Source organism: Crotalus tigris, unplaced genomic scaffold (genome assembly GCF_016545835.1).
Source record: "Crotalus tigris isolate CLP2741 ecotype Arizona unplaced genomic scaffold, ASM1654583v1 scf7180000017865.1625608, whole genome shotgun sequence".
In the NCBI taxonomy this organism is placed as follows: domain Eukaryota; kingdom Metazoa; phylum Chordata; class Lepidosauria; order Squamata; family Viperidae; genus Crotalus; species Crotalus tigris.
In genome coordinates, this window is record NW_024096686.1 from 156,035 (window position 1) to 178,299 (window position 22,265).

The following is a 22,265-nucleotide window of genomic DNA, read 5'->3' on the forward strand; positions in this document are numbered from 1 at the left end:
CCAGAAAAATCTCATCATATCCTGGTGCTGATTAAGGACAGATGAAAGGAAACTCTTGTTAAAACAAAGCTTGGCAGGTGATCATCATCTCCTCCAAGAAATGTCTATTTTTCTTTTGAAAATTTAAAAGGTGGTTAGGGATCTAGGCCTTTGTTTTTCTTTTAGCAGCAGAAACACCCCATCTTGTCATAGCAGTCTGGAGTTTTTCACAGAGGCTGCTTCTCCTTTGCAGGACTTCCTGGACTGACTATTTTGTTGTTAAAAGAAAGAGAAAACAAAAGCCCCAGCCACCCTGTACATTTTCAAAAGTAAGTCCAATATTTCCCTGTCTGTAAATGGACCTTGGGTTGATTCATTCATTCATTCATTCATTTAAAGCAGCTGGAATATGACATCAGTCCCGCATAAACAAGATTGGATGTATTCAAAATTATACATCCCTGGTTTGGATATGAGCCTTGGGGATTTATGATGCTACCCTCTAAATAAGGGGGGAAATGGCATTCCCTAATTGTCCTCTTGACTTAAATTAAAATATCAACCAGGAAAAAATTCAAGATTTACTTATACATTTTTCAGTTTCCAAAATATTTTCCCTCTTCAGCTGATCTATTGATGTGCCAAATACCCAGCAGTTAAGTATTTAAATAAAGAAAGAACAGTTGATGAGAGGGGTTGTTTTGGGGATGAAAGAAATTTTGACAGGGATAAAGAGCAGGGTGGGTTAATTTCAATTTTTTCTTGACTAACTAGGGAAAAAAAGAGATATTTGTGATTGTGGAGGATATACTCCAAATCACTACCAAACTTATACATTTTAAGTGGAATAAGAATGGAAGTAAATGCTAATAATTTTTTCAATTTACTCTTCCCCAAACTTATTACTCCCTACATACTGAAAAACTTTTTTAAAAAAATTATGTGTTATGTATCATAAGTCCCAAAATGGAAACATTGAGGACAAGGGCACCCCAAAACAAGCATAATTAAGGGGAAATTATATATATTAGGGGAAAGTACCTGTAAATGTGTGTGTTTGTATAAGGAAAAAATATTCAAAAATCTGTGAAAATACAAACATTTTTTGCTAATTTTGTAAGCTAATAAAAAAAAATACAGAAACAAACTTGTGAAAGGGAAGGTACAAAACTGAACAACAGTTAAAATTGAGGTGGGTAATTTTTAGGGATAGATAAATGCTCTGGCCAAAGTACATTATATGAAATGTATTTTGCATCTAATGTGTCCCAAGATATGAAGCCAATATTTAGCAGAATCAGAGCAGACAGAAGTGAGATTTTAATCTTTTCTTTTGCTACTGTGATTTACAGACTAAACTCTCTTTGAAAATTATATTTGCCTTAGAAGATGCCCACAGATTATTTCCCCCCCAAAGCCAGTATTGTACTATTTCCCTCATTTTCCTCAGTAACAGAGCAGAGAAGACAAAGGTTTAAATGTCTTCTCCACAGCTACTTAGAATACATGTATTTTTGAATTGCTCCAGTAAGAAGCAAAGGAGGCTGAGGCTAGTAAGAGCAGAGAAAAAAAGAAAGCATTCTCTTTGCCTTTTTTCAGGTTTTGCTTCTTGCATGATCCTCTTCCTCCTCCTCCTCTTCTTCCTTCTTTTTCTTCTCTTTCTTCTTCTCCTCAGATTGTCCTTGGTCTCATTTGCCACCATACTAGGTAATCCAGTGGTGGGATTCAAATATGTGAACAACCGGTTCTCTTTGTGGATACTACTTCCGGAAGTCTATTCTGGGCCCGGGCAACAAAAAATTAGCTACCTGTTCTACCGAACCGGTGCGAACTGGCTGATTACCACTGAGGTAATCCCAATTGGAGTGGAGATCTGCCTGATATCAAGGCACGCCTGTCTGACATGAAAGTGTCCTAGATAACAACCACAAGTTGCCTCAAATTAAGGTGACCAACTGTTCTCTTTTAAGGAGGACAGTCCTCCTTTTGTAAGTTCTGTCCTCCCTCAAAAAGTGTCCTCCTTCATGTCCTCCTTTTCGATATTTGAAGACTAATCTGCAGGGCTTTTTTTTCCCTCATAGAACGCTCAGAACGGCGTTCTGGCACCTTTTTTTGATGGGGTTTTTTTTTTTCAACTTTTGCATGAGCTGTGCTACTCCCACTATTGGCTTTTGAAAGCCAATAGGAATTGCTGCTGAGCGCACCAAAACACCTGGCTGGCAAACTTTGCACATGCACGTTGTCTATATTATTGTTGCAATGAATAAAATGTTTCTTTTATTTATGATATTTTTTCTTCAATTTATTTGTTTCCTCCTTTTCATTGTAAAAAAGTTGGCCACCTTACTTAAATGCTGTTTATTCTGCTGAATTATAGGAGTTGAAACTCTGGCCAAATTGGCATATCCTAATATAAATAGCTTGGGGGAGGGGGAGGGAATGTGTTTTCGTCACTATGTTCACCTTTGCCACTGCATAACTTTGTGACTTCAAAAAATGTACCTTGGCCATGTATATAAACTTGAAGTTTTGTCTTTTATTTTTCATTTACAGGGCCAAAGGTATTATGTCCAAGTGTACGCCCATAACATGAAAGGCTGGGGACAGCCTCAGACTTCCTCACCTTGCTGTGCTTCTCCTTCTAGTAGGTTAAGATGCTTTTGGTGTTGATGTTACACTTATATGACCAGTGCTTGTTCTCTCTCTCTCTCTCTCCCTCTCTCTCTCTCCCTCTCTCTCTCTCTCACTCACTTTCTAGCTGGTAAAAAAATCACTATAAAAAAATTAGTAAAACAATGCTATTAGCAAGAGACAAAATGTTTAAAAGTGGCTATTCTCTCTTTCTTCAGAAACTGGTGATCATATCTGGTAGTTGAGAGAAACAAACATAATATTAGTATTAGAAGATTTTTCTCATTTCATTATGGCCTGTGCAAAAGGTGATGCAAAGGGATTGCAGGACAAAGCAGAAGAATTGTTTTCGCTCTGTTGATTCATCTGGGACATTATTGGAAGCAAACTTGATATCGTGACAAAATGAGCTGAAGAGGTGGAGTTTTAATCCGATCCTACAATACACAGAAAAACGCATGCTTGGGTGACTCTTATGCATTACCAGTGCATTCTTTAAACAGTAATTAGGTTCTAATTGACATTTGAAGAAGAAAAAAATCAGAATATTACAAAAACACCTAGAGATGTATTTTTGTGTGATATGTTGTTCCTTCCTTCCTGACATCCTGCTGTTTATGAACTATATGATTCACTATTTAAACTGATTGGGCCCATGCTGACTTTCTTTGTTCCCACTATCTTTTATTCAGGCATTAGAATAATTTCTTATTCTGCCTGAAAATCTAATAAATTGTAGTTGGGAACTATTGATACATAATCAATGGGAACAATTGATTCACTATTTAAACTGATTGGGCCCATGCTGACTTTCTTTGTTCCCACTATCTTTTATTCAGGCATTAGAATAATTTCTTATTCTGCTTGAAAATCTAATAAATTGTAGTTGGGAACTATTGATACATAATCAATGGGAACAATTTATTTTTGTCATAAATATTCTCTCCAGCATTGCCGTTCACAGTTTCGATTAGTCTGCAACTACTTTAGTTCGGGACTTTCTAGAGTAGAATCCTGAAGTGGTTTTCTCCATTTACCATATTATTTTTCTGGTTTCACATGATTGATAGATCGTAGTGTATTCTTTACATGTGTCGTTTATTGCTTTAGTTTACTTCTCAGTCCCCTATGTGTCCTCCAATAGCTTCAGTGTCCCTGCTGATTCTTTCCTGCAGTTCAAGACTGTTTTGTTTTTTCCCGTTTTTGGTTTTTGCTCAATTGACAAAAAAATCACATTGCACAAAGGAGAGCAATACAGGTAATCCTCGACTTACAACAGTTTGTTTAGTGACTGTTCAAAGTTACCATAGTACTGAAAAAAGTGATTTATGACCATTTTTCACACTTACGGCCATTGCAACATCCCCATCATAACCAAAATTCAAACATTTGGAAACTGACTCATATTTATGACAGTTGCAGAGTCCCGGGGTCACATGACCACCTTTTGTGACCTTCTGACTAGCAAAGTCAATGGGGAAGCTAGGTTCACTTAACAACTGTGTTACTAGCCTAACAATTGCAATAGTTCACTTAACAACTATGGCAAGAAAGGTTGTAAAATGGGGCAAAATTCACTTAACAAATGTCTTGCTTAGCAGCAGAAATTTTGGGCTCAATTGTAGCCATAAGTCAAGGACTACCTGTAGAAGGAGGGAAATTGCGGGAGCATGCATCTTACTGCTAAAAGATGTCAACATCTTGCATGTTGGAACCTACAAATTTTCAGAAGGATACAATGTATGTACAAATTGCAGGACGATGGATGCAGGAGCTAACTATCTACACAGACATCAACACAGACACACATACAGAGAGTTGAAGGTTTATTGTTGTTGTTTGACTGGCACCAGAATCACATTGTGCAAAAACGGGAATACAGAGAATCTAGTAGCTAAGATGAAAGGACCTGAATGTCTTCTTGTATTTTATAAACAAACATCCAGTACTGTAACTATCCAGTGTTTAGAGATGCCAGCAAAATAGAAAGTCAACACAGCTTGGTGAACTCTAGCATAGATCATCATTCAGCAATTCTCATCCCAAAGCTTTGTGATAGGAAAATCAGCTGAAAATATGACTATTTGTAAATTATCAGCCTTTGTGAAAATCCAGTTTTCTGATTCTACAGTAAAAATGTAGGAATCTATTTTGATTTGTGAAGATATGAGGATGCAAGAGAAATGGGCATCTTTACTTGTCTTCATAGAGAACCAGTATAGCAATCAGGACTCTTTGGCCAGAAATAAATAACCCCTCACTTATCCCTGAAACAACTAACTTACTCAACTAACCTCTTGCTTATCATTGAAACACAAATCCTTTGTCTTTTGTTTTGCTGTGTTTAGAGTCCTTTCCCCTGTTCTGATAGTCATTGACCACACTGGAATACTGAGAGCTGGGAGGTGGGACAAGGCAGCCAAGCATTGTCTAATATCAGCATAGACCACTCCATGGTGATATAAAGTAGTGAAATGTGCTGTTTCAACAGTGGTATTCACACTTAAAATCAACCTTTAAGCTCAGAAGGAGTAAGATAATCTGGGATGTGGGATGTACTGTAATCACAAAGCAGGCAATTAACATCTGACACTTTTTATAGAAATATGGTAACATTGATTTCTGTATAAATCTTTTTAAAAAACTAACCAAGCTTAAGAAAGATTCAGATTCTGATTTTCTCTGCTTCAGGGGAAGTTTGCTTTCACTTCAGCTATCTTGCAGATCAATGTGATTCAAGACAGAGTTTGACCCTGTTAGTCCTGAGGACATGGATCAGCTGATCCTTGCAGCTATGAATCTGACTACCTGTGACTTAGTACAGGTTCCCCCCCTTCCTCCTCTTCCCCCCAATTGGACAAGGCATGTACAGTTGGGTCAGTCTGTTTGATGTTTCCTTGTAAGTGGAAGTTCATTGGTCTGCTCTGGAGAGACAATTATCTGCCCTCTCCTCAAGAGACCATCATTTGACTTAATGGAGCTGGACAATTTCTGTCCAGTCTCCAACCTTCCCTTTTTAAGGAAGTTGTTGAGAAGATGATCTGCTTGCACATCCAAAGAGCCCTGGAGGGAATGGATTATCTGGACTCTTTCCAGTCAGGATTCAGATCTGGATATAGCTTCGATTATGCTTGTTTGTAACTTCACCTAGTCTCAAAATGGGGCTACTGCATCCTGGCCCTCTTTGACTTCTCTTTCAACATCATCAGTCATATGTCTTTCTGAACCCCAACTCCAGGGACTAGGGATGGAAGTTGCAATGGTTCCAGTTCCTTTGTTCATAGCTAATTCCAGTTGACATCAGGTTAAGATCTAACAATATACCCTCTTCTCACTTCCCATTTGAAATGATTACTGAAAACAGGGTATTCCATAAGTAAATCACACAACAAACAATCAGAATAGAAGCCTGCTGTGGGATCTGATGGACTTCAGAGACCAAGTTCATTAAAACACAGAAGGTATTCTTTTTTTAGTGAGACTTTAACAAAAAAACCTTCAAAAAAGTAAAATAAGGAAATAATGTACTAGGCACCAAGTAGCAAGCTTTGAATTACATGCCAGATTCTGAATTTTAAGACTTAAGAGTCAATCTAACTACATGCCAATACAGACTTCAGAGTGCAGCTGGAGAGGGAAGAGGTTGATGAAGATGCTACATTCCTTCTGTATTCAGCTCTTCCTGTATGGTGTTGTACTACATGTGTAAAGCCATAGTATTTAGGCTTAAGAGACTTGATTATTGTAAAAGCTCTTCATGTTATACAGATGGTTCTCGTTTACTGACCATTTGTCCAGCGACCATTATAATGGCACTGAACGAGTGATAGTTACAACCAGACCTTGTACTTATGGCCATTTCAGCATATCTGTGGTCATGTGATTGCTGTTTGCAACTTTCCTTGCGGGCTTCCCACAAGCAACTCAAGCAGGGGAAGCCTGCAGGAAATTGGAAATCACAGTCATGTAAGGACCTCATATAAAGATCCACATAGTCTTTGTTTAAGCTGCTGTTACTAAGCAGTGAAGTCACATGGTCATTTTTTTAAACTTACAATCCCATATGTTTTCAGCCCCAGTTAATGTCATTAAACGAGAACTACCAGTATAAGCATATAGAGAAAACTTAAAACCATCTGGAAAGCATTTGCCACAATATTCAGGGGGATGTACCCAAAGTTTGTGTTTTGCCTTTTTAACTCTTAACTTGAGCCAAGTTAATCATTCAAGGACTTTGCCTGAGTTTGTTATCTATACTTTGTTTCCAAGATAGGCCTTTGCTCATTAACAGTGTGATACCAGCAAGCTAAACAGAAGTTTTGAATAAAGGTAATGCACAAAGACAGTTCTGCCTTCAACTTTTATTTTTCTGGAAAGCAAGTACGTGGGACTGGCTGATGGAACAGGAACATGGCTGAGGATTTGTCCTTTTGAACATTGGTTTTGATAGAATGGAGAGAGAGATTGAGCCCAGGGCTCCTGCTTTTCAGGGTTTGCAAAAGACATCTGTGAACACAGAGTGAGACATAAATATGATGATACCCAATATGATGACATTGGCTCTGTCATCCAGGGGATGCTGTTGAGGTTCTACTCCCGTGCCTGGAGGCTGTAGAGGTCTGAATGGGGAAGAATAAATTTTAGCTCAATCCTGTCAAAAGAGAGCAACTGTGAGTTTTGAACCCTTCCCCACACAGATTTGGGGACTTTCTATCTCTGGCTTTGAGCAAGGTTCACCCAAAGTTTGAAGGTAACTGGGTCCTCCTGGATTCATGGTTCCTGATGAAGACCATGGCTATAAGGGCTTTTGCACAAGTTTGCCTTGTGCACCTATTGCTTCCATGTTTGGACTGAGAGGCCCTACTTATGGTGATTCATGTCTTACTTCCCTCACAATTGGTTTACTCTAATATGCCATACATAGGGCATATCTTAAAGAGCCTCTGGAAGTTGCAACTGGTCCAGAATGCATGGCATGGGCAGTTTGTACCATTTCATAACACTTTGACATAAAACCTATGCTGTGTGCATTGCACTGGCTTCCTGTAAGCATCTAGATGCAATACAAAGTGTTTGTTATCACCAATAAATCTGGTGGGCCCTCACCAATAAATAGCACAGAGGGCCAGATTATTTGTGGAGCCATTATGTTGATTGTCTCTGCTTGTGCCACCAACAATGGCAGGGTTGTCATGTTTCAAGTCCATTACATTACTCAGTGTAATTTTCTGTGACCCAAGAGTTGTGCCTTTCTTACCACAACTTCTGCCCTATGGCTTCCCTCCAAAGATCCAAATGGCCCTAATGCCATGGGCTTTATGCAAAGCATTACATTTCTGGCTATTCCTCCCAATTTGGGAGGTCAACCTCCTGACCCCAAAGACTGGAAGAACAGCCAGATTGAATGAGCCCTATTGGTTAATTTGTTTAGTTTTAATCTCAGAATTAGAAATAGGATTATTTATAAAGCTCACGCATATGTTATGTCACTTGGTTTGGAGTATTATCTTTAATATTATGCTGTTCATGTGGGTTTTAACCCTCTATTATTTGCTGCCTTGATGGAAACTATAAATTCTTCAGATAAATAAACAAGCAAGCTCAGGCTTCAGAGCAATCAAAAATGTACTGCTACTAATAACTACTGTATATAAGCTTTTCTGGACTGGAAAGATTACACTATTGGAATAAAGAGCATGATGTATTAACCATAGTTGGCAGGGTACATGCCATTCAAGTGGGTGTAGAGAAAAATGTTAATATTGATATTAAGAGACGGTGATTTTTTTTTGTAATAAAGATTTTAAGCATGCAATACAATATATGAAAACCACAACTATTCACAGACCAGTGTTGATGGGAAAACAAATAGATTGTCGCTGCTATGTTAATTAACATGTCATGAACACTTAACCTTATTATACTTCACTTGATCTACTAATATATACAAATTCTCTAATGATTTTATATCCTCTGACAAATGTTCTGATACAAATAAAATGAATGTTCTGATACAGATGCACAAATCAGCCAAATAAAACTTATTAACTCAGGCCAACCCAAAGAACATGGGTCTACTTGGTTTATAAATTATTGCTTGCAAGAGTTATATTTCAATTTTTCCACTGATTTGAAAGGTTTTATTTGGCTTTAGTTGTTGGTGTGTATGCAGCCATTATATTACAGAAATGTGGTTACCCTGAATGTATCTAGCCTCTTAGATGAACCGTTTTGCTATTAGAGCTTGGAAATAGTTGTGTTTGCCAAAGGGTGATGGATTCTGCTCTCACCTATCAAATCCTTCCCAACTTCCCAAGATGTTGTTTGGTGGGTGTTAAAAGTATTGTCACATATTATTATTGTTATTGTTGTTGTTGTTATGGATCATCGCACAGTCAGCCAGATGTTCAGACTGGATTTGGCATTTTGTCTACCTATCTTGTAAAAAGTGCAATATCTGCAAAGCAAAATAAAACCAAATGCAATAAAATGAGGTATATGCCTGTGCATACCTTGTTCTGAAGAGGAGCATTTTGAGGGAACCCAGATGACTCTACTAGTTATAATTTCAACAACAGGTTGCCATCCTCTAACTCATGTGATATTTATAAGTCATTTCCCAATTTCTCCAAAAATATTACCTGAGCGACAAGTCTTATAAAAGACTGTTCTTTTTAATATTTGGTGTGTTTCTGAATTAAATTACTATGTCACTTTTTCACCGGGAGCTCGATACAGCCTACTTAACATTCCCTTCAGCCAATTCATCTTGAAAACAACCATGAGAAACCATTCTGGCTAAGATTGGGATAAATAGTTTCTTCTAAATTAGGAGCTGCGACTTGGCCTCCGGACCTGTTGATTGGCCAGAAAAGGCCCAGCAGCATCATAATGATGTCATCAAAAAGGGAAGGGTGAAAAAACTGGGTTGGTCTGGGGTTGGGCTACGAGAGCAAGAGTATGAGAACAGAAGTGTTTCTTGCAAAGACTTCTGCTCTTCCTCCCACTCCTAAAATCTCCCCAAAATGTCAAAACAAAGTAGAAATTGCACTACTAAAATTTATTTATTTATTTATTTATTTATTAATAAAATTTATATGCCGCCCAATCCCTAGGGACTCAGAAAATTGGTCATTTTCTCACTGCATTCCAACAGTATAATCTTGGAGTGATTCAGAGGCCACCAATGAGATGGGATGTTGTTGGATTGCTCACCTCTTGGCAAGGAGGTTGGTCCAAAGTCACTCTGAAGACTCCCAGAGCTGAATATGTGAATTTGAACCCAGCCTCCCCAGTTCTACTTCAAACTAGCGTACATGAGATGAGCTTTATCCTTGGCAGCTTATTTTTGCCTTCTGATCTTGGCAGAGAAAGAGAGGATTATCTAAAACAATTCACTCCCTTCACGACCAGGTAGAAAAATGTTAAGAGAATTTCCCCATTCTCAGCTCATGCTCTAGTGATGCCCCCAAAAACCGCTCTTCTTTAGAGAGAGAATTTCTTTGAACTTAGCAAGGGATAGTAAAGCAAGCTGGCTGGTAGCCATTTGCATTTTACACCCAGGGCCTGATCAAGGGCAAACATTAAAATAGGGGCCCGGGGCCCTGGGCTCTAGTTCTCTCGGTAGCCAGCAGACAGGGGAGCAGGGCCACCGCTCTCCCCTTTGCTCGACTTTCATCTCGTTTGTTTCTTTTGTTCACCAGACTGGAAAGACTGTGATGGCAGAGAGCCTAAGCACCGGGGACAGATTGAAGCCCTGGAACGTTTGCTGCAGCAGGTTAGAGCGTCTCGACCGAGCTACAGTTGCCGAGGTAAGAGTGAAATATCCATCGCGAAGGGCACCAGCCAAGGCCTCCATGGCACTTGTAATTTTAGCAGCCTTCTATCTGGGTTATACCTTTCCACTCATCAGGAAAGGAGAGATATTAATATTGGCCCATCTGGAATCACTTTAGCAGACTATCTCGCTCTGGCTTCTCCAAAGGGGCAACATAGCAAACATTTGAAAACAAGCTTTCGCCAAAGTACTCTCCTCCCTCCTTCTCTAACCCACCCAGCCCCGCCTCATTGCACCCCCCTTTTCTCTCTCTCCTTCTCTCTCTCTCTCTCTCTTTCTCTTTTTCTTTCCCTCCCAGTCTCATAAATGAAAAGCATTTAAAATGTCGAAATCCTTCCTTGCTTGTTTGCAAGAAGGGGTAACAGAAAATGTTGGAAATGATGCTTTGCTTTAGCCATCTCCTGGACAAATGAGAAAATCGCTGTATTCTGCAAATTCAATAAAATCTGCGGTTTTATTAAACTCCTACAATCTGCAAGAAAAAGGCAGCCCAACTGGATCACAAATAAAATGGCTTTCCCGTGTTGCTGCATATTCCAAGCCTCCTCCTCTCAATAATGGGAAGGAGCTTCCAAAGCCATGACTTTAATTTCACTCAGTCCTTCTAATGCCAGCTTTGCTGAGGAATTCTGGGAGCTGAAGTCCACAAATCTTAAAGTTGCCAAGGTTGAGGACCCCTGTATCTAATAAATGTGCCATTTATGCTGAATGTTCTTGTGAATCATTAAGCACCAAGTGTCAATGCTGCAAATATTGTATATTCTTGCTTTTGACAATATGCAGAACTGTCTGGTATTTATGGGGTTAATACAGAGCAGAAGGGGGGGTAGGGGGTAAAGCCTGGGAAAGAAACAGGAAGAAAACCTTTGACTTTCACACTAATTGGATAATGTGATATATGACGGCTAATTTAGGGAGGGAACATGCTGATAATTTAACTGCTCAGAGGAAGAGAACTTAGATCCTAGCATCCCTCCACTGTGCCTGTGCCGACATTTTGTAACAATCAAAGGCTTTTAGGAAAATAAATGCCTGGAAGTTCTTTGAAGTGTTTCATTAGCCGGAACCATAACACCAACGTTCATAATCTACACCAGGGTGTCTCAACCCTGATGTAGATTAAGATGTGTGAACTTCAACTCCAAGAATTCTGCAGGCTACCTGGGAGTTCAATCCACACATCTTAAGAGTTGCCAAGGTTGAGTGACACTGGTCTACACACAAGCTAACAGGAATTAGTGGGATACAAATACTTCATGGGACTTCTATCCTCAAAAATCCTCATTCAAACATCTACGTTGCTAGGAGAGTTTTCAGGAAAGGAATAGATTGGGACTATGCGAACGTTTACAAAAATGGGTGAGATGGGAAAGGAACGCCTTTCACATTGGTTGAAACTTTTCAGAGTTTAATCTGTTTATAGTAGCAGTAGACCTTTTGCAAAAAAAAAAAGTTTCTTCATTTCTCCAGCAGTCTGGAGCTGACCACATGACCACACAGTATTGCTGCTGTATGTTGTGGAAGTAACAGATGGAAAGTTATCACAGAGAGAAGCAACCTAGACCTAAGGAAAAAATTCCTGACAGTGGGAATAATTGATCAGTGGAACGGCTTGCTTTCAGAAGTTGTGGATGCTTTGGAGGTTTTTAAGAAGAGATAGAACAGTCATTTGTTCAGAATGGTGTAGAGAAGGGGTAGGCAACCTTGGCTCTTTTATGACTCGTGGACTTCAACTCCCAGAATTCCTGAGCCAACATGGCTCAGCTTGGAAACGTCTCACTTTCCCCTCAGCATGGCTGGCTCAGGAATTCTGGGAGTTGAAATCCACGAGTCATAAAAGAGCCAAAGTTGCCTACCCCTGGTATTGAGTCTTCTCCTTGAGCAAGGAGGTTGGACTAGAAGGTCTCCAAGGTCCCTTCCAACTCTGTTATTCTGTATTCTCTAAATAGGGGGTTCCCTCTAGGGAATCAGCACAGTGCCTTTTGTCAAAATGATGTCAGCCCTTCAGGGTAGACCAGATCATGAAACATTGGAAGAATTGAATGATACCTTAGCAAAGATAGGATGCAGGAGCAGAATTTTGCAAGCCTCCTTGTGCTTCCCCCCCCCCACTCTTAAATCCCAATAAAATCAGAAAAGGGCCTGCTTGAGTCCCTTCCAAATCTTGTTTCCCACTGTGCTACTTTTCTGTTCCATCTGTTCTGTTCAAATAGGCTACTCCTATTTCTCTGCCTAATCAGTGGTCTGATCAATGAAACAGTTTTGTAGATGCTGCCACCTAGACCTTATTTGGATTATTACCAATTGGAAACTGAGCAATCCCAACATGAATTGTTCCTCTGCACCGTCATAATCTGCAGGTGAATCGAAATTTTTGGAGTTTATTGACGCACTGTAAGGACAAAATAAATTCCAAGGCTAAGGTCACAGGGTGAAGACTTGACTCTTTTGTATGCTGTTACGCAACAGTTCTGACTTCAGATCAAAAGTCTGATGTTCCCATTTTTGTAACTATGGTAACATCCATGCGAGAAGAACATGCCTTTTGAAAAGGACTGGCGACATTGCCTGAATAAGTGGGTTATTATCATCATCATCCTGTCGTCAACAAACAAAATTATTTTTGCTATCTTAGCAGAAAAGTGCAATAGAAATTGACTAAATATTAAATAATAACAAGGAGAAAATGGTCTGGATAATGCATTTGGAATGTGGAACAGTACAGGTCATTCTCGTTTAATGACCAGTTGTGTTATGACTGTTCAAAGTTATGATGGCGACAGAATGGGTGCTTTAAATCATAAAGCTGGGCTATCATACATGGTTGTGTCTCCCCCCCACGGGCACATGACCATGAGTGGGCAGGTTAGCTTTACCGCTTATCACTGATTTCTGTGGTCATCTGTCTGTGATTCACGATGAGGGGTTTTTTTTGCTGATTCCCAGCATTTTCTGCCAATTTCCAGGAAAAAACATATTCTGGTGTGAGAGAAAAGTTCCTTGAGGATGGGCTCCAAAATGAATCCAAATGCTCAGAAGACTAAACCTCTGGTCTCGGTGACTGACCCAGATTGATTTCTGCAAAAAACACCCAGTTAAATTAATGGTTTTGCTTAATGGTTGCTACCTTCACTTAATGGCCAAATTGTTCACTTAACAACAACAATAATAAAGTTGGAAGGGGCCTTCTAGTCCAACCCCCTGCTCAGGCAGGAAACCCCATACCATTTCAGACAAATGGCTGTCCAGTCTCTTCTTTTTTTTTTTTTTTATTGAAAGTTTTATAAATTTTACAAAAAAGGAAAAATAATACAAAACAAAAGACAACATATACAGAAAAATAAAACTAAACAATACATATATTAAATAAAATAAAAAAAAAAACCCATCCCCCAGCCCTCCCAAAAAAAAAAAAAAAACCCTCCCTTCCCCCCCCCCCTGAGCTTCCCAGAGCAGAATATAGGCTTAAAAAAAAATAAAAATAAAAATTAAATTAAAAACTTTATATTTATATATATAAAAAAATTATCTATAATATATATGAAAATAAAACTTATGAAAAAACTATATAATATTTTTGTATACCCAATCTAAATTGTATAAATTTTATCCATTTATCCCAAACAGCAAAAAACTTCTCTTGCGTTTGTTGCTTTAAGAAAGCCGAAATCTTTGCCATTTCTGCCAGATAAGCTACTTTAAGAAACCATTCCTGCAATGTAGGCAAAGATTCCTTCTTCCAGTATTGTCCTACTAACAGCCTAGCGGCTGTGATCAAGTTTAACATCAATACAACCTCCTTTGTATCACAATCTGTAACAATACCTAACAAAAATAATTGCGGAGTAAATTTTACCCTCCTTCTAAAAATTCTCTGGATATTCCACCATATTTTAATCCAAAATGCTTTTATCTCTCTGCATGACCACCAAATATGATAATAAGAAGCCTCCTTATAACCACATCTCCAACATTTGGGTTGCACGTCAGGATACATATAAGACATTTTTTGTGGATCAAGGTGCCATCTATAAAACATTTTATAAAAATTCTCCCTTAAGTTCTGTGCTTGAGTAAATTTGACATTTCTCACCCAAATAGTTTCCCAAGTGTCCAATAAAACTGGCTCACCAAAATTCTGCGCCCATCTAATCATACAATCTTTAATTAGTTCCGTTTCTGAGTCCAATTCAACTAAAACCCCATAAATTCTCTTAATGTGGGTTTGTCTTTGATCCTTCAGTTGCTTAATAAGGTTTTCATCTTCTCTAAGAAAACCCACCTTACAATCCATCTTCCATCTATCTAATAATTGCCTATATTGGAACCAAGAATAAGTAAAATTTTCTTGTGCTAACTCTTCCCGTGATTTTAATTGCCAGTTTTGTCCATCCCATTTAAGTAACTGTCTATAAGACACCATATCCATTTTAACCCCTCTTTTTATTCCTTCTATCGCATGCCAAGGTATAGCCCATAATGGTACTTTAAAATCACTTTTATAATATTTTCTCCAAATCCTAAGTAAAGAAATTCTTAAAATATGAGATTTAAAAGCCCAATCTATTTTTTTATTAAATATTAAATAGGCATGCCACCCATAAAGTAAATCCCATCCCTCTAAGTAAAGTATCTCAGAATTTGTCAAATTTACCCAATCACTAATTAATGTTAAAACCACCGCATCATAATATAATTTCAAATTTGGTACCTTAAGTCCACCCCTCTCACGGAAGTCTTGCATAATTTTAAACTTAACCCTTGGTTTTTTCCCTGCCCAAATAAATTTGTTGAGACCCTTCTGCCACTCATTTAAATTAATCTCATTTTTCAAAATTGGTAACATTTGAAACAAAAAAAGAAACTTGGGTAGAATATTCATTTTTATCACTGCAATTCTTCCCATGAGGGTGTCCAGTCTCTTCTTAAAAACTTCCAGTGTTGACGTATTCACTACTTCTGGAGGCAGGTTGTTCCACTGCTTAATTGTTCTGACTGTCAGGAAGTTTCTCCTTAGTTCTAGGTTGTTTCTCTCTTTGGTTAATTTCCATCCATTGCTTCTTGTCCTACCTTCAGATGCTTTGGAGAATAGCTTGACTCCTGCTTCTTTGTGGCAGCCCCTGAGATATTGGAACACTGCTATCATGTCACCCCTCGTCCCTGTTTTCATTAAACTAGACATACCCAGTTCCAGCAATCGTTCCTTATATCTTTTAGCTTCCAGTCCCCTGATCATCTTTGTTGCTCTTCTCTGTATTCTTTCTAGAGTCTCAGCATCTTTTTTACATCGTGGTGACCAAAACTGGATGCAGTATTCCAACTGTGGCTTTACCAAGGCATTGTAAAGTAGTATTAACCTTCATGTGATCTTGATTCTATCCCTCTGTGAATGCAGCCCAGCACTGTGTTGGCTTTTTTGGCAGCTGCAGCACTCTTCTGGCTCATATTTAAGTGATTGTCCACTAGGACTCCAAGATCCCTCTCACAGTTGCTACTTTGAGCAAGATACCACCTATACTATACCTGTGTATTTGGTTTTTCTTGCCTAAATGTAGAACCTTACTTTTTTCACCACTGAATTTCATTTTGTTAGATAGCGCCCAGTGTTCAAGTCTGTCTAAATCCTCCTGTATCTTAAGCCTGTCTTCTGGAGTGTTGACTATTCCTGCCAGCTTGGTGTTGTCTGCAAATTTGATGAGTTCCCATTGATCCCCTAGTCCAAATCATTGATGAAGATATTGAAGAGCACTGGGCCCAGAACAGAGCCCTTAATGATAAAATTAAGAGCACAGCGCACTTAATGATTAAAAAAAAGCCAGAAATTTACTTCTCGTCTTATGGGTGCCTCTACTTACAAGTGTAATTCCAGGGTTAAGTTGAGGATTCCCTGTAGCTCCTACAGGTGGATATATGTAGGATTAAATAGAGACAGAGCCTGGTTTCTGGAAGAAAATATAACATCCTGAAGAAGTGATATTTCTCACACACACAAACAGGCACACACAAACATTAAACTAACAGTAGCAACATTTGAGGGAGTAATACCCAATATAATGGTCCTTGTTTATCCACACAACCTGTTCATTGATCATTCAAAGTTGCGACAGCACTGAATGAATAGGACTTACAACCAGTCCTCAAAGATCTGGATGTTACAACACTCCCATGGTTACATTTTCACAATTCAGGTGCTTGGCAACCGACACGCACTTACAATTGCATGGTTGCAGCATCTTCCCATGACATCATTTATAACCTTCCCTGCTGATTTCCCACAAAGTCAATGGGGAAGTCAGCAGGGAAATTTTCAAGTTGCTTTGGTGTGTCCCTTTGGCCTTCCTGTATTTGCACTGTGCCACACCATCCATCTCCTGTCCCTCCTACACTTGTACCATACCATCCAGACAACCTGGCCTTCCTGTGCTCACACACAGCCTGAAAAGCCTTCCCCCAGCCTCACTCCACTCATGCTTAGCCTGTGCCAGCCTTGTCCAGCTTTTCCCAGCCCCTGCAGAACTTCCCTGGCAACCCCACACTCCTTACCTTGGGACTCCTACCACTTCCCAATTAATGACCCATGCATGCTGGGGTTAACAATGTCAACTGGGACTGCTGGAATTGTCATCATTAAGTGATGCAGTGATATGTCATTGCATATATGTCATTATTAAGCAATCACATTGCTTAAGGATGGCAGTCCCGGTCCCAGCTGAAACCTGAGATCTACTATCTGCAGTTTTTATTTCCAGGATCAGAGGTGCTGTAACCCTGGGATGCCACTTGAAAAGGGCAAGGCCTGAATTGCCTAAGGAAGCTTCAAAGATCTTGTAGTGTACGGCAAACTATTTTTTAAAAAGCCACTTAACCTTTTTCTTCCCAGAGTCGAATAAGTGTTCCAGACAGAAATGGAAATCTTAGACCAGCTTCTTCACAAGCAGCCAGTGGGGCTCTCTAGGTACCTTAATATCTGTGGGATGACCAAAGATGACAGCAGCCCTAGCAGCCCCTCCCAAAGGAGCCCTCCAGGCTAACTTTTAATAGGACAAAAGGAGGACATTAAATACGTGGAAAACACAATAAGCTCGGATTTTAATTAGTTTGAAATCAAATTTACTTTTAATCCTGGCCTCATTTGCTTCCTTGTGTTGGTTGCTCCTCGGTTTTGTGTGTGTGTTTGTGTGTGTGTGTGTGTGTGTGTGTGTGTGTGTGTGTGTGTGTGTGTGAGAGAGAGAGAGAGAGAGAGAGAGAGAGAGAGAGAGAGAGAGATTTCATACAGGATTCAAAGATACACCCTCTGCTCTAATAATATAGATTTGTAGCTGGAGAAAATACGTAAGAGAAAATTGTCAAACAACAGAGCTTCCAATTTTCTTCCTCTATAGTAGCTTCCAAACCAAGCCGTAGGAGGGGAAAAAAGTTTTAAAATAACCTCAGTATATTTGCAAGAGAGAATTGGTTGATGAAAGAAAGCTTAAACACCTCTCTCTCCGGTCACTTTTCTTCACCAAACGGCCTTTCATCTCCTGCCTTCAGATAACTTATATACAAACTGTATAGTTCTTTGTTGGTTCTTATGGGCAGGCTTATTTAAGTTTAGTAAAATTTAGTAAATAAAATTTAAATGTATTTAAAATAATAAATATATGGGGAGGTGAGCGGATGGACAGATAGAGCTGGAAAAGAATTTTTTTTTTCTTATATAGTTCTACAGTTAGTGATGGTAGACCTTTCACTATAGGTTTCTAAGCATTGTTTGTCCTCTGGGGGAAAAAAGTGCTGTACATAGGACATGCATGCCAGAGGCGGCACTCAGAGCGCTCTCTGTGGGCATGCGTGCCGTCGCCCCAGCTCCACCTCCTCCCATGGCCCCCTCTTCACCATCAGCCCCCCCAGAGAAGAGTCACCCCCAGGGGCGGCCCAAGTGGAACAGCGCAGCCAAGGACATGGCAGCAGGGCAGTGGAGACAAGACTCCCCCCTTACCCCCAGTGGTACACAGTTGATGCTGCGGGGCACGGGCAGAGGGCGTGGCTGCCATGGCACTGCTGGGCCTCCTGAGTGATCTGCGGCGGGCCATGGAGGCAGTGAGTGGCCAGGTGGGGGGTGGGGCTGAGCAGAGGCAGGGGCAGGACAGGTTTTGGGCACTATCTAAAAGGTTCACCATCGCTGATATAGGAATTGTAGTTTTTACCTACACTACAGACAATGAGGAACTAGGAATCACTAATAAAAAAAGACGCCTCTTCGCCAACCTATAATTACTAGATACAGACAGAAAGTCAAAAGAACTTATCTATATAAAGATGACCTGGTGAGATATTGATTTAAAAAACTAATCTGGGAGAAAAAACAACTATATTGGGACATCAGCATTTTCAGAAATGCTTGTAAACACAGGTGGTCCTTGACTTACGACCACAATTAAGCCCAAAATTTCTGTTGCTGAGACATTTGCTAAGTGAGTTTTGTCCCATCTTATGACCTTTCCTGCCACCAGTTGTTAGGTGAATCACTGCAACTATTAAATCACTAACCTGGTGATTAAGTGAATCTAGATTCCCCATTGACTTTGCTTGTCAGAAGGTCGCAAAAGGTGATCACATGACCCTGGGACACTGCGACCGTCATAAATATGAGTCAGTTGCCAAGTGTGTGAATTTTATTCAAATGACCATGGGGATGCTGCAATGATCATAAGTATGAGATAATGGTCGTGTCACTTTTTTCAGTGCTGTTGTAACTTCTAACAGTCACTAAATGAACTGTTGTAAGTTGAGGACTGCTTGTAGTTCAGCTGTTCCTTTGGAACTTGCTCTTTGTATATTAGTAGCCTTAGACATGGTCTTTTTTCCCCCTAAGTTTAATATGACACATATAGACACAGAAATCAACCAATCGATGATTGCAAGCAACAAAGTCATCCATTTGTCTTCAGAAGTAATGTAAGTGTGTTTCAGCTAGTACAGGTTGCTTGGCATTTTTTGGGGGGGGGGATCTAAAACCTTGGATTTTTTTAAACAAAGTTCTCTTCTTCTCCTTTTATGATTAATTTCAAATATTTTTTTTGTAGTTAAATGGATCCATGTGACAATCTAAGGAGACCAGAGAGTGGGAGTGCAAGGCTTTCCTTATCCAGTGAAATGCTGGACAGCTAATTCCAAAGCCAGTCCATAAAAACATTTGAATAGTACCAGCTCTTCTTATTTATTTGGGAAAAGGCAAATATTCTCAATGTAATGATAGTAACAACAATCTTAATAATGTACTATAAATTTAATAATTTACAGTAATTAAATAGTTTCTATGGTAGTTTCTTAAACTTAATATGACACCTGACTCCAACAACTCTTTGGATAGCAGCCTCCTTCAAAGCAAGAAGTACATTTAATTGGCACAAACTGGTCTACTCTCTTGATCTTCCCTGGAAAAATAGCCCCAGACCTTGTTCAATATGCATCACCATTTTTAATTGTGCTGTTGAAAGCTGATTTACCAATAACAATGCCAGTGCCAAGCAGTTGCTTAGTGTATTATGGGATTATATTGTGCAGAACATCAATAAGTTTGTTGCATGCTGTACCTTGGTACTCAACTGCTTTGAAACTTGTTGAATTTAGTACTCAACACATTGTGATATGAAAATGTTGTCCCAGTACTCAACACACAAGCTAGAACTTGTCGGTGTCGGCTGCCTTGTGACTCACTATAATATTATTCCTTATGGGAAAATTTTGTTTGGCATTCATCCTTTTAGGTACTCATTGCTCATTAACGATGAGTACCAAGGTGCCACTGTATATTGGAAGAGCATTCATTGTTAAGTAGAGTGCTCTGTTCAAACATAGAAGAAGGTTTGGTTCTCAATAGCCTTTAAATCCAATTCATTGATTCCAATTCATTCATTATCCACAGTAGAGGACTTAAGCTGGGCAACCCCTAACCTGCAGGCTGCAGGTGGCTCGCCGAAGTGGCCCATTTTTTTTCCTGCTTCTCCACTGGATATTAGAGGAAACCTTATGATCTCTTACAGCTATTGTTATAGGGGGACAATATTTTACATTGGGATTCCGAGAGAAAGTTTGGTCTTCCCCACACCTGCACTGCAACTAAGTTCACTCCTTCTGTCATACTAATGGCAGAAGGAAAACAAGCTGGTATTGCTGCATGTGCTTTAACTTTTCCAGCAATTTGGGGATCTGGTCAGAATGGTTTCTTCCCGGCTGCATTTTGGAGACAGGTTGTGTGGGAATGAATGTGCATGGCTGTTATGTGCCAGAGAGAATGACTGGAAGAAAACTCAAGAAATAAATAAAAAGAGAAAGAAAGAAAGAGAGAGAGAAAGAGAGAGAGAGAGAGAGAGAGAGAGAGAGAGAGAGAGAGAGAGAGAGAGAGAAAGAAAGAAAGAAAGAAAGAAAGAAAGAAAGAAAGAAAGAAAGAAAGAAAGAAAGAAAGAAAGAAAGAAAGAAAGAAAGAGGCATTGCCACTCAGTTCTTTCTTTGGACTTGCCTGTTCTGAATTTTTGACCTTGCTCCATGGGCAGCATTGCAAGCCTTTCTCATGTGGGAATGCAGATTTTTGATTGCCCAAAAATTTCTCACTTCTCTGCCAGCTTAGAAAAGCTGGGAACTTCAGTGAACCTGAAAGTAGAAGGCATGAGCACTTTTACTCCCAATATACTTTTATTCCTCAATTATGTTGACGGTTAATTTTGTAATCAGTCCCAGATTGGCTACCAAGTACGAGGAATACCAGTTGCATCTTCCCAATATCTGTACCATCCATCTTGTTTGCACTTTGAACTATAAAGTTCACTCTTTAAATGCCTTGCTGTGATGTTTACCTTAAAACGTGGCCCTCTGGATATAAATTATTCTGATGCTATACCTAACTGAGCAATTCAAGAAATGCCGAGAGGCAGTTTTCATGGCAGTCAAGTTCTCTTATACATTTGAAAGTAACTTTGAATCTCTTCTCTGTTTGCTTAGAAGTAGCTAAAAGTTAGACATTTTTGCTCTTGACTATAAGTTACCAACTTACCCATTATCTTCTATATTTAAGAGTAAAGCAATCTAACAATTTTTCTAGAAACCTCCATTTTGTATGTTGATTATGCTATACAGATATCTAACAATATAATGTCATTTAGTGTCTTCTCCAGCTGAATGTTCTTATCTTTCCAGGATAAGAACAAGAGAAATACCTGGGTTACTTTAAATTGTTCTAAGTGCAAGATATCTACTTGTTTTCAGTTATGAAAACATTCATTAATGTATCCATATTTACCTATAACTTTTAAAAAGTATTTATTTATTTGGTAGTTTTTGTGGCTTTGAGTCAATGTTGCCTCCTGGCAACTGCCTAGACAAGTCCCTGCAGTTTTCTTGGCAAGATGTCAGAAATGGTTTGCTATTGTCTGCTTCTTCAGGCTGAGAAAGACTGATGGGTCGAAGATCACCCAGCTGGCTTCATGCCTAAGGTGAAAGTAGAATTTATAGTCTTCTGGTTTCTGGCCTCAACCACTACACAAACTGGCTGCTTTAAAGATACATAGACAATGCATTGTTGTCTCTCGGTTTCTAGGCTGGTGCATTAACCGCTATACCAAACTGGCTGTTTTAATTTTTATGGATTGTTAAAAAATTTTTTTTTTAAATAGTGAAGAAATGAATTGCATATTAACAGAAAATTTATTTGTTGTGATTTGCATTTTTCAAATAATGCAATGAAGCAAGAATATTTAGGAATGTCTTCAGATGGCCCCACACTGGACCAGGGTTTCTAAATAAGGGTACACGTGTTTTTTTCTTTTCTTTTTCAGTG

At 39.2% G+C, this 22,265-nt stretch overlaps 1 protein-coding gene across 1 annotated transcript in view; it reads left to right on the plus strand.

Moving 5' to 3' along the window:
* Nucleotides 1-22,265, plus strand: part of ANKFN1 (ankyrin repeat and fibronectin type III domain containing 1) — a 137,117-nt gene that overhangs the window by 60,400 nt on the left and 54,452 nt on the right. The window contains exons 7-8 of the mRNA XM_039343567.1: nucleotides 2,533-2,623; nucleotides 10,314-10,421. Of these exons, the coding sequence (XP_039199501.1) occupies nucleotides 2,533-2,623; nucleotides 10,314-10,421 (199 nt within the window). The remainder of the gene's footprint in view (nucleotides 1-2,532; nucleotides 2,624-10,313; nucleotides 10,422-22,265) is intronic.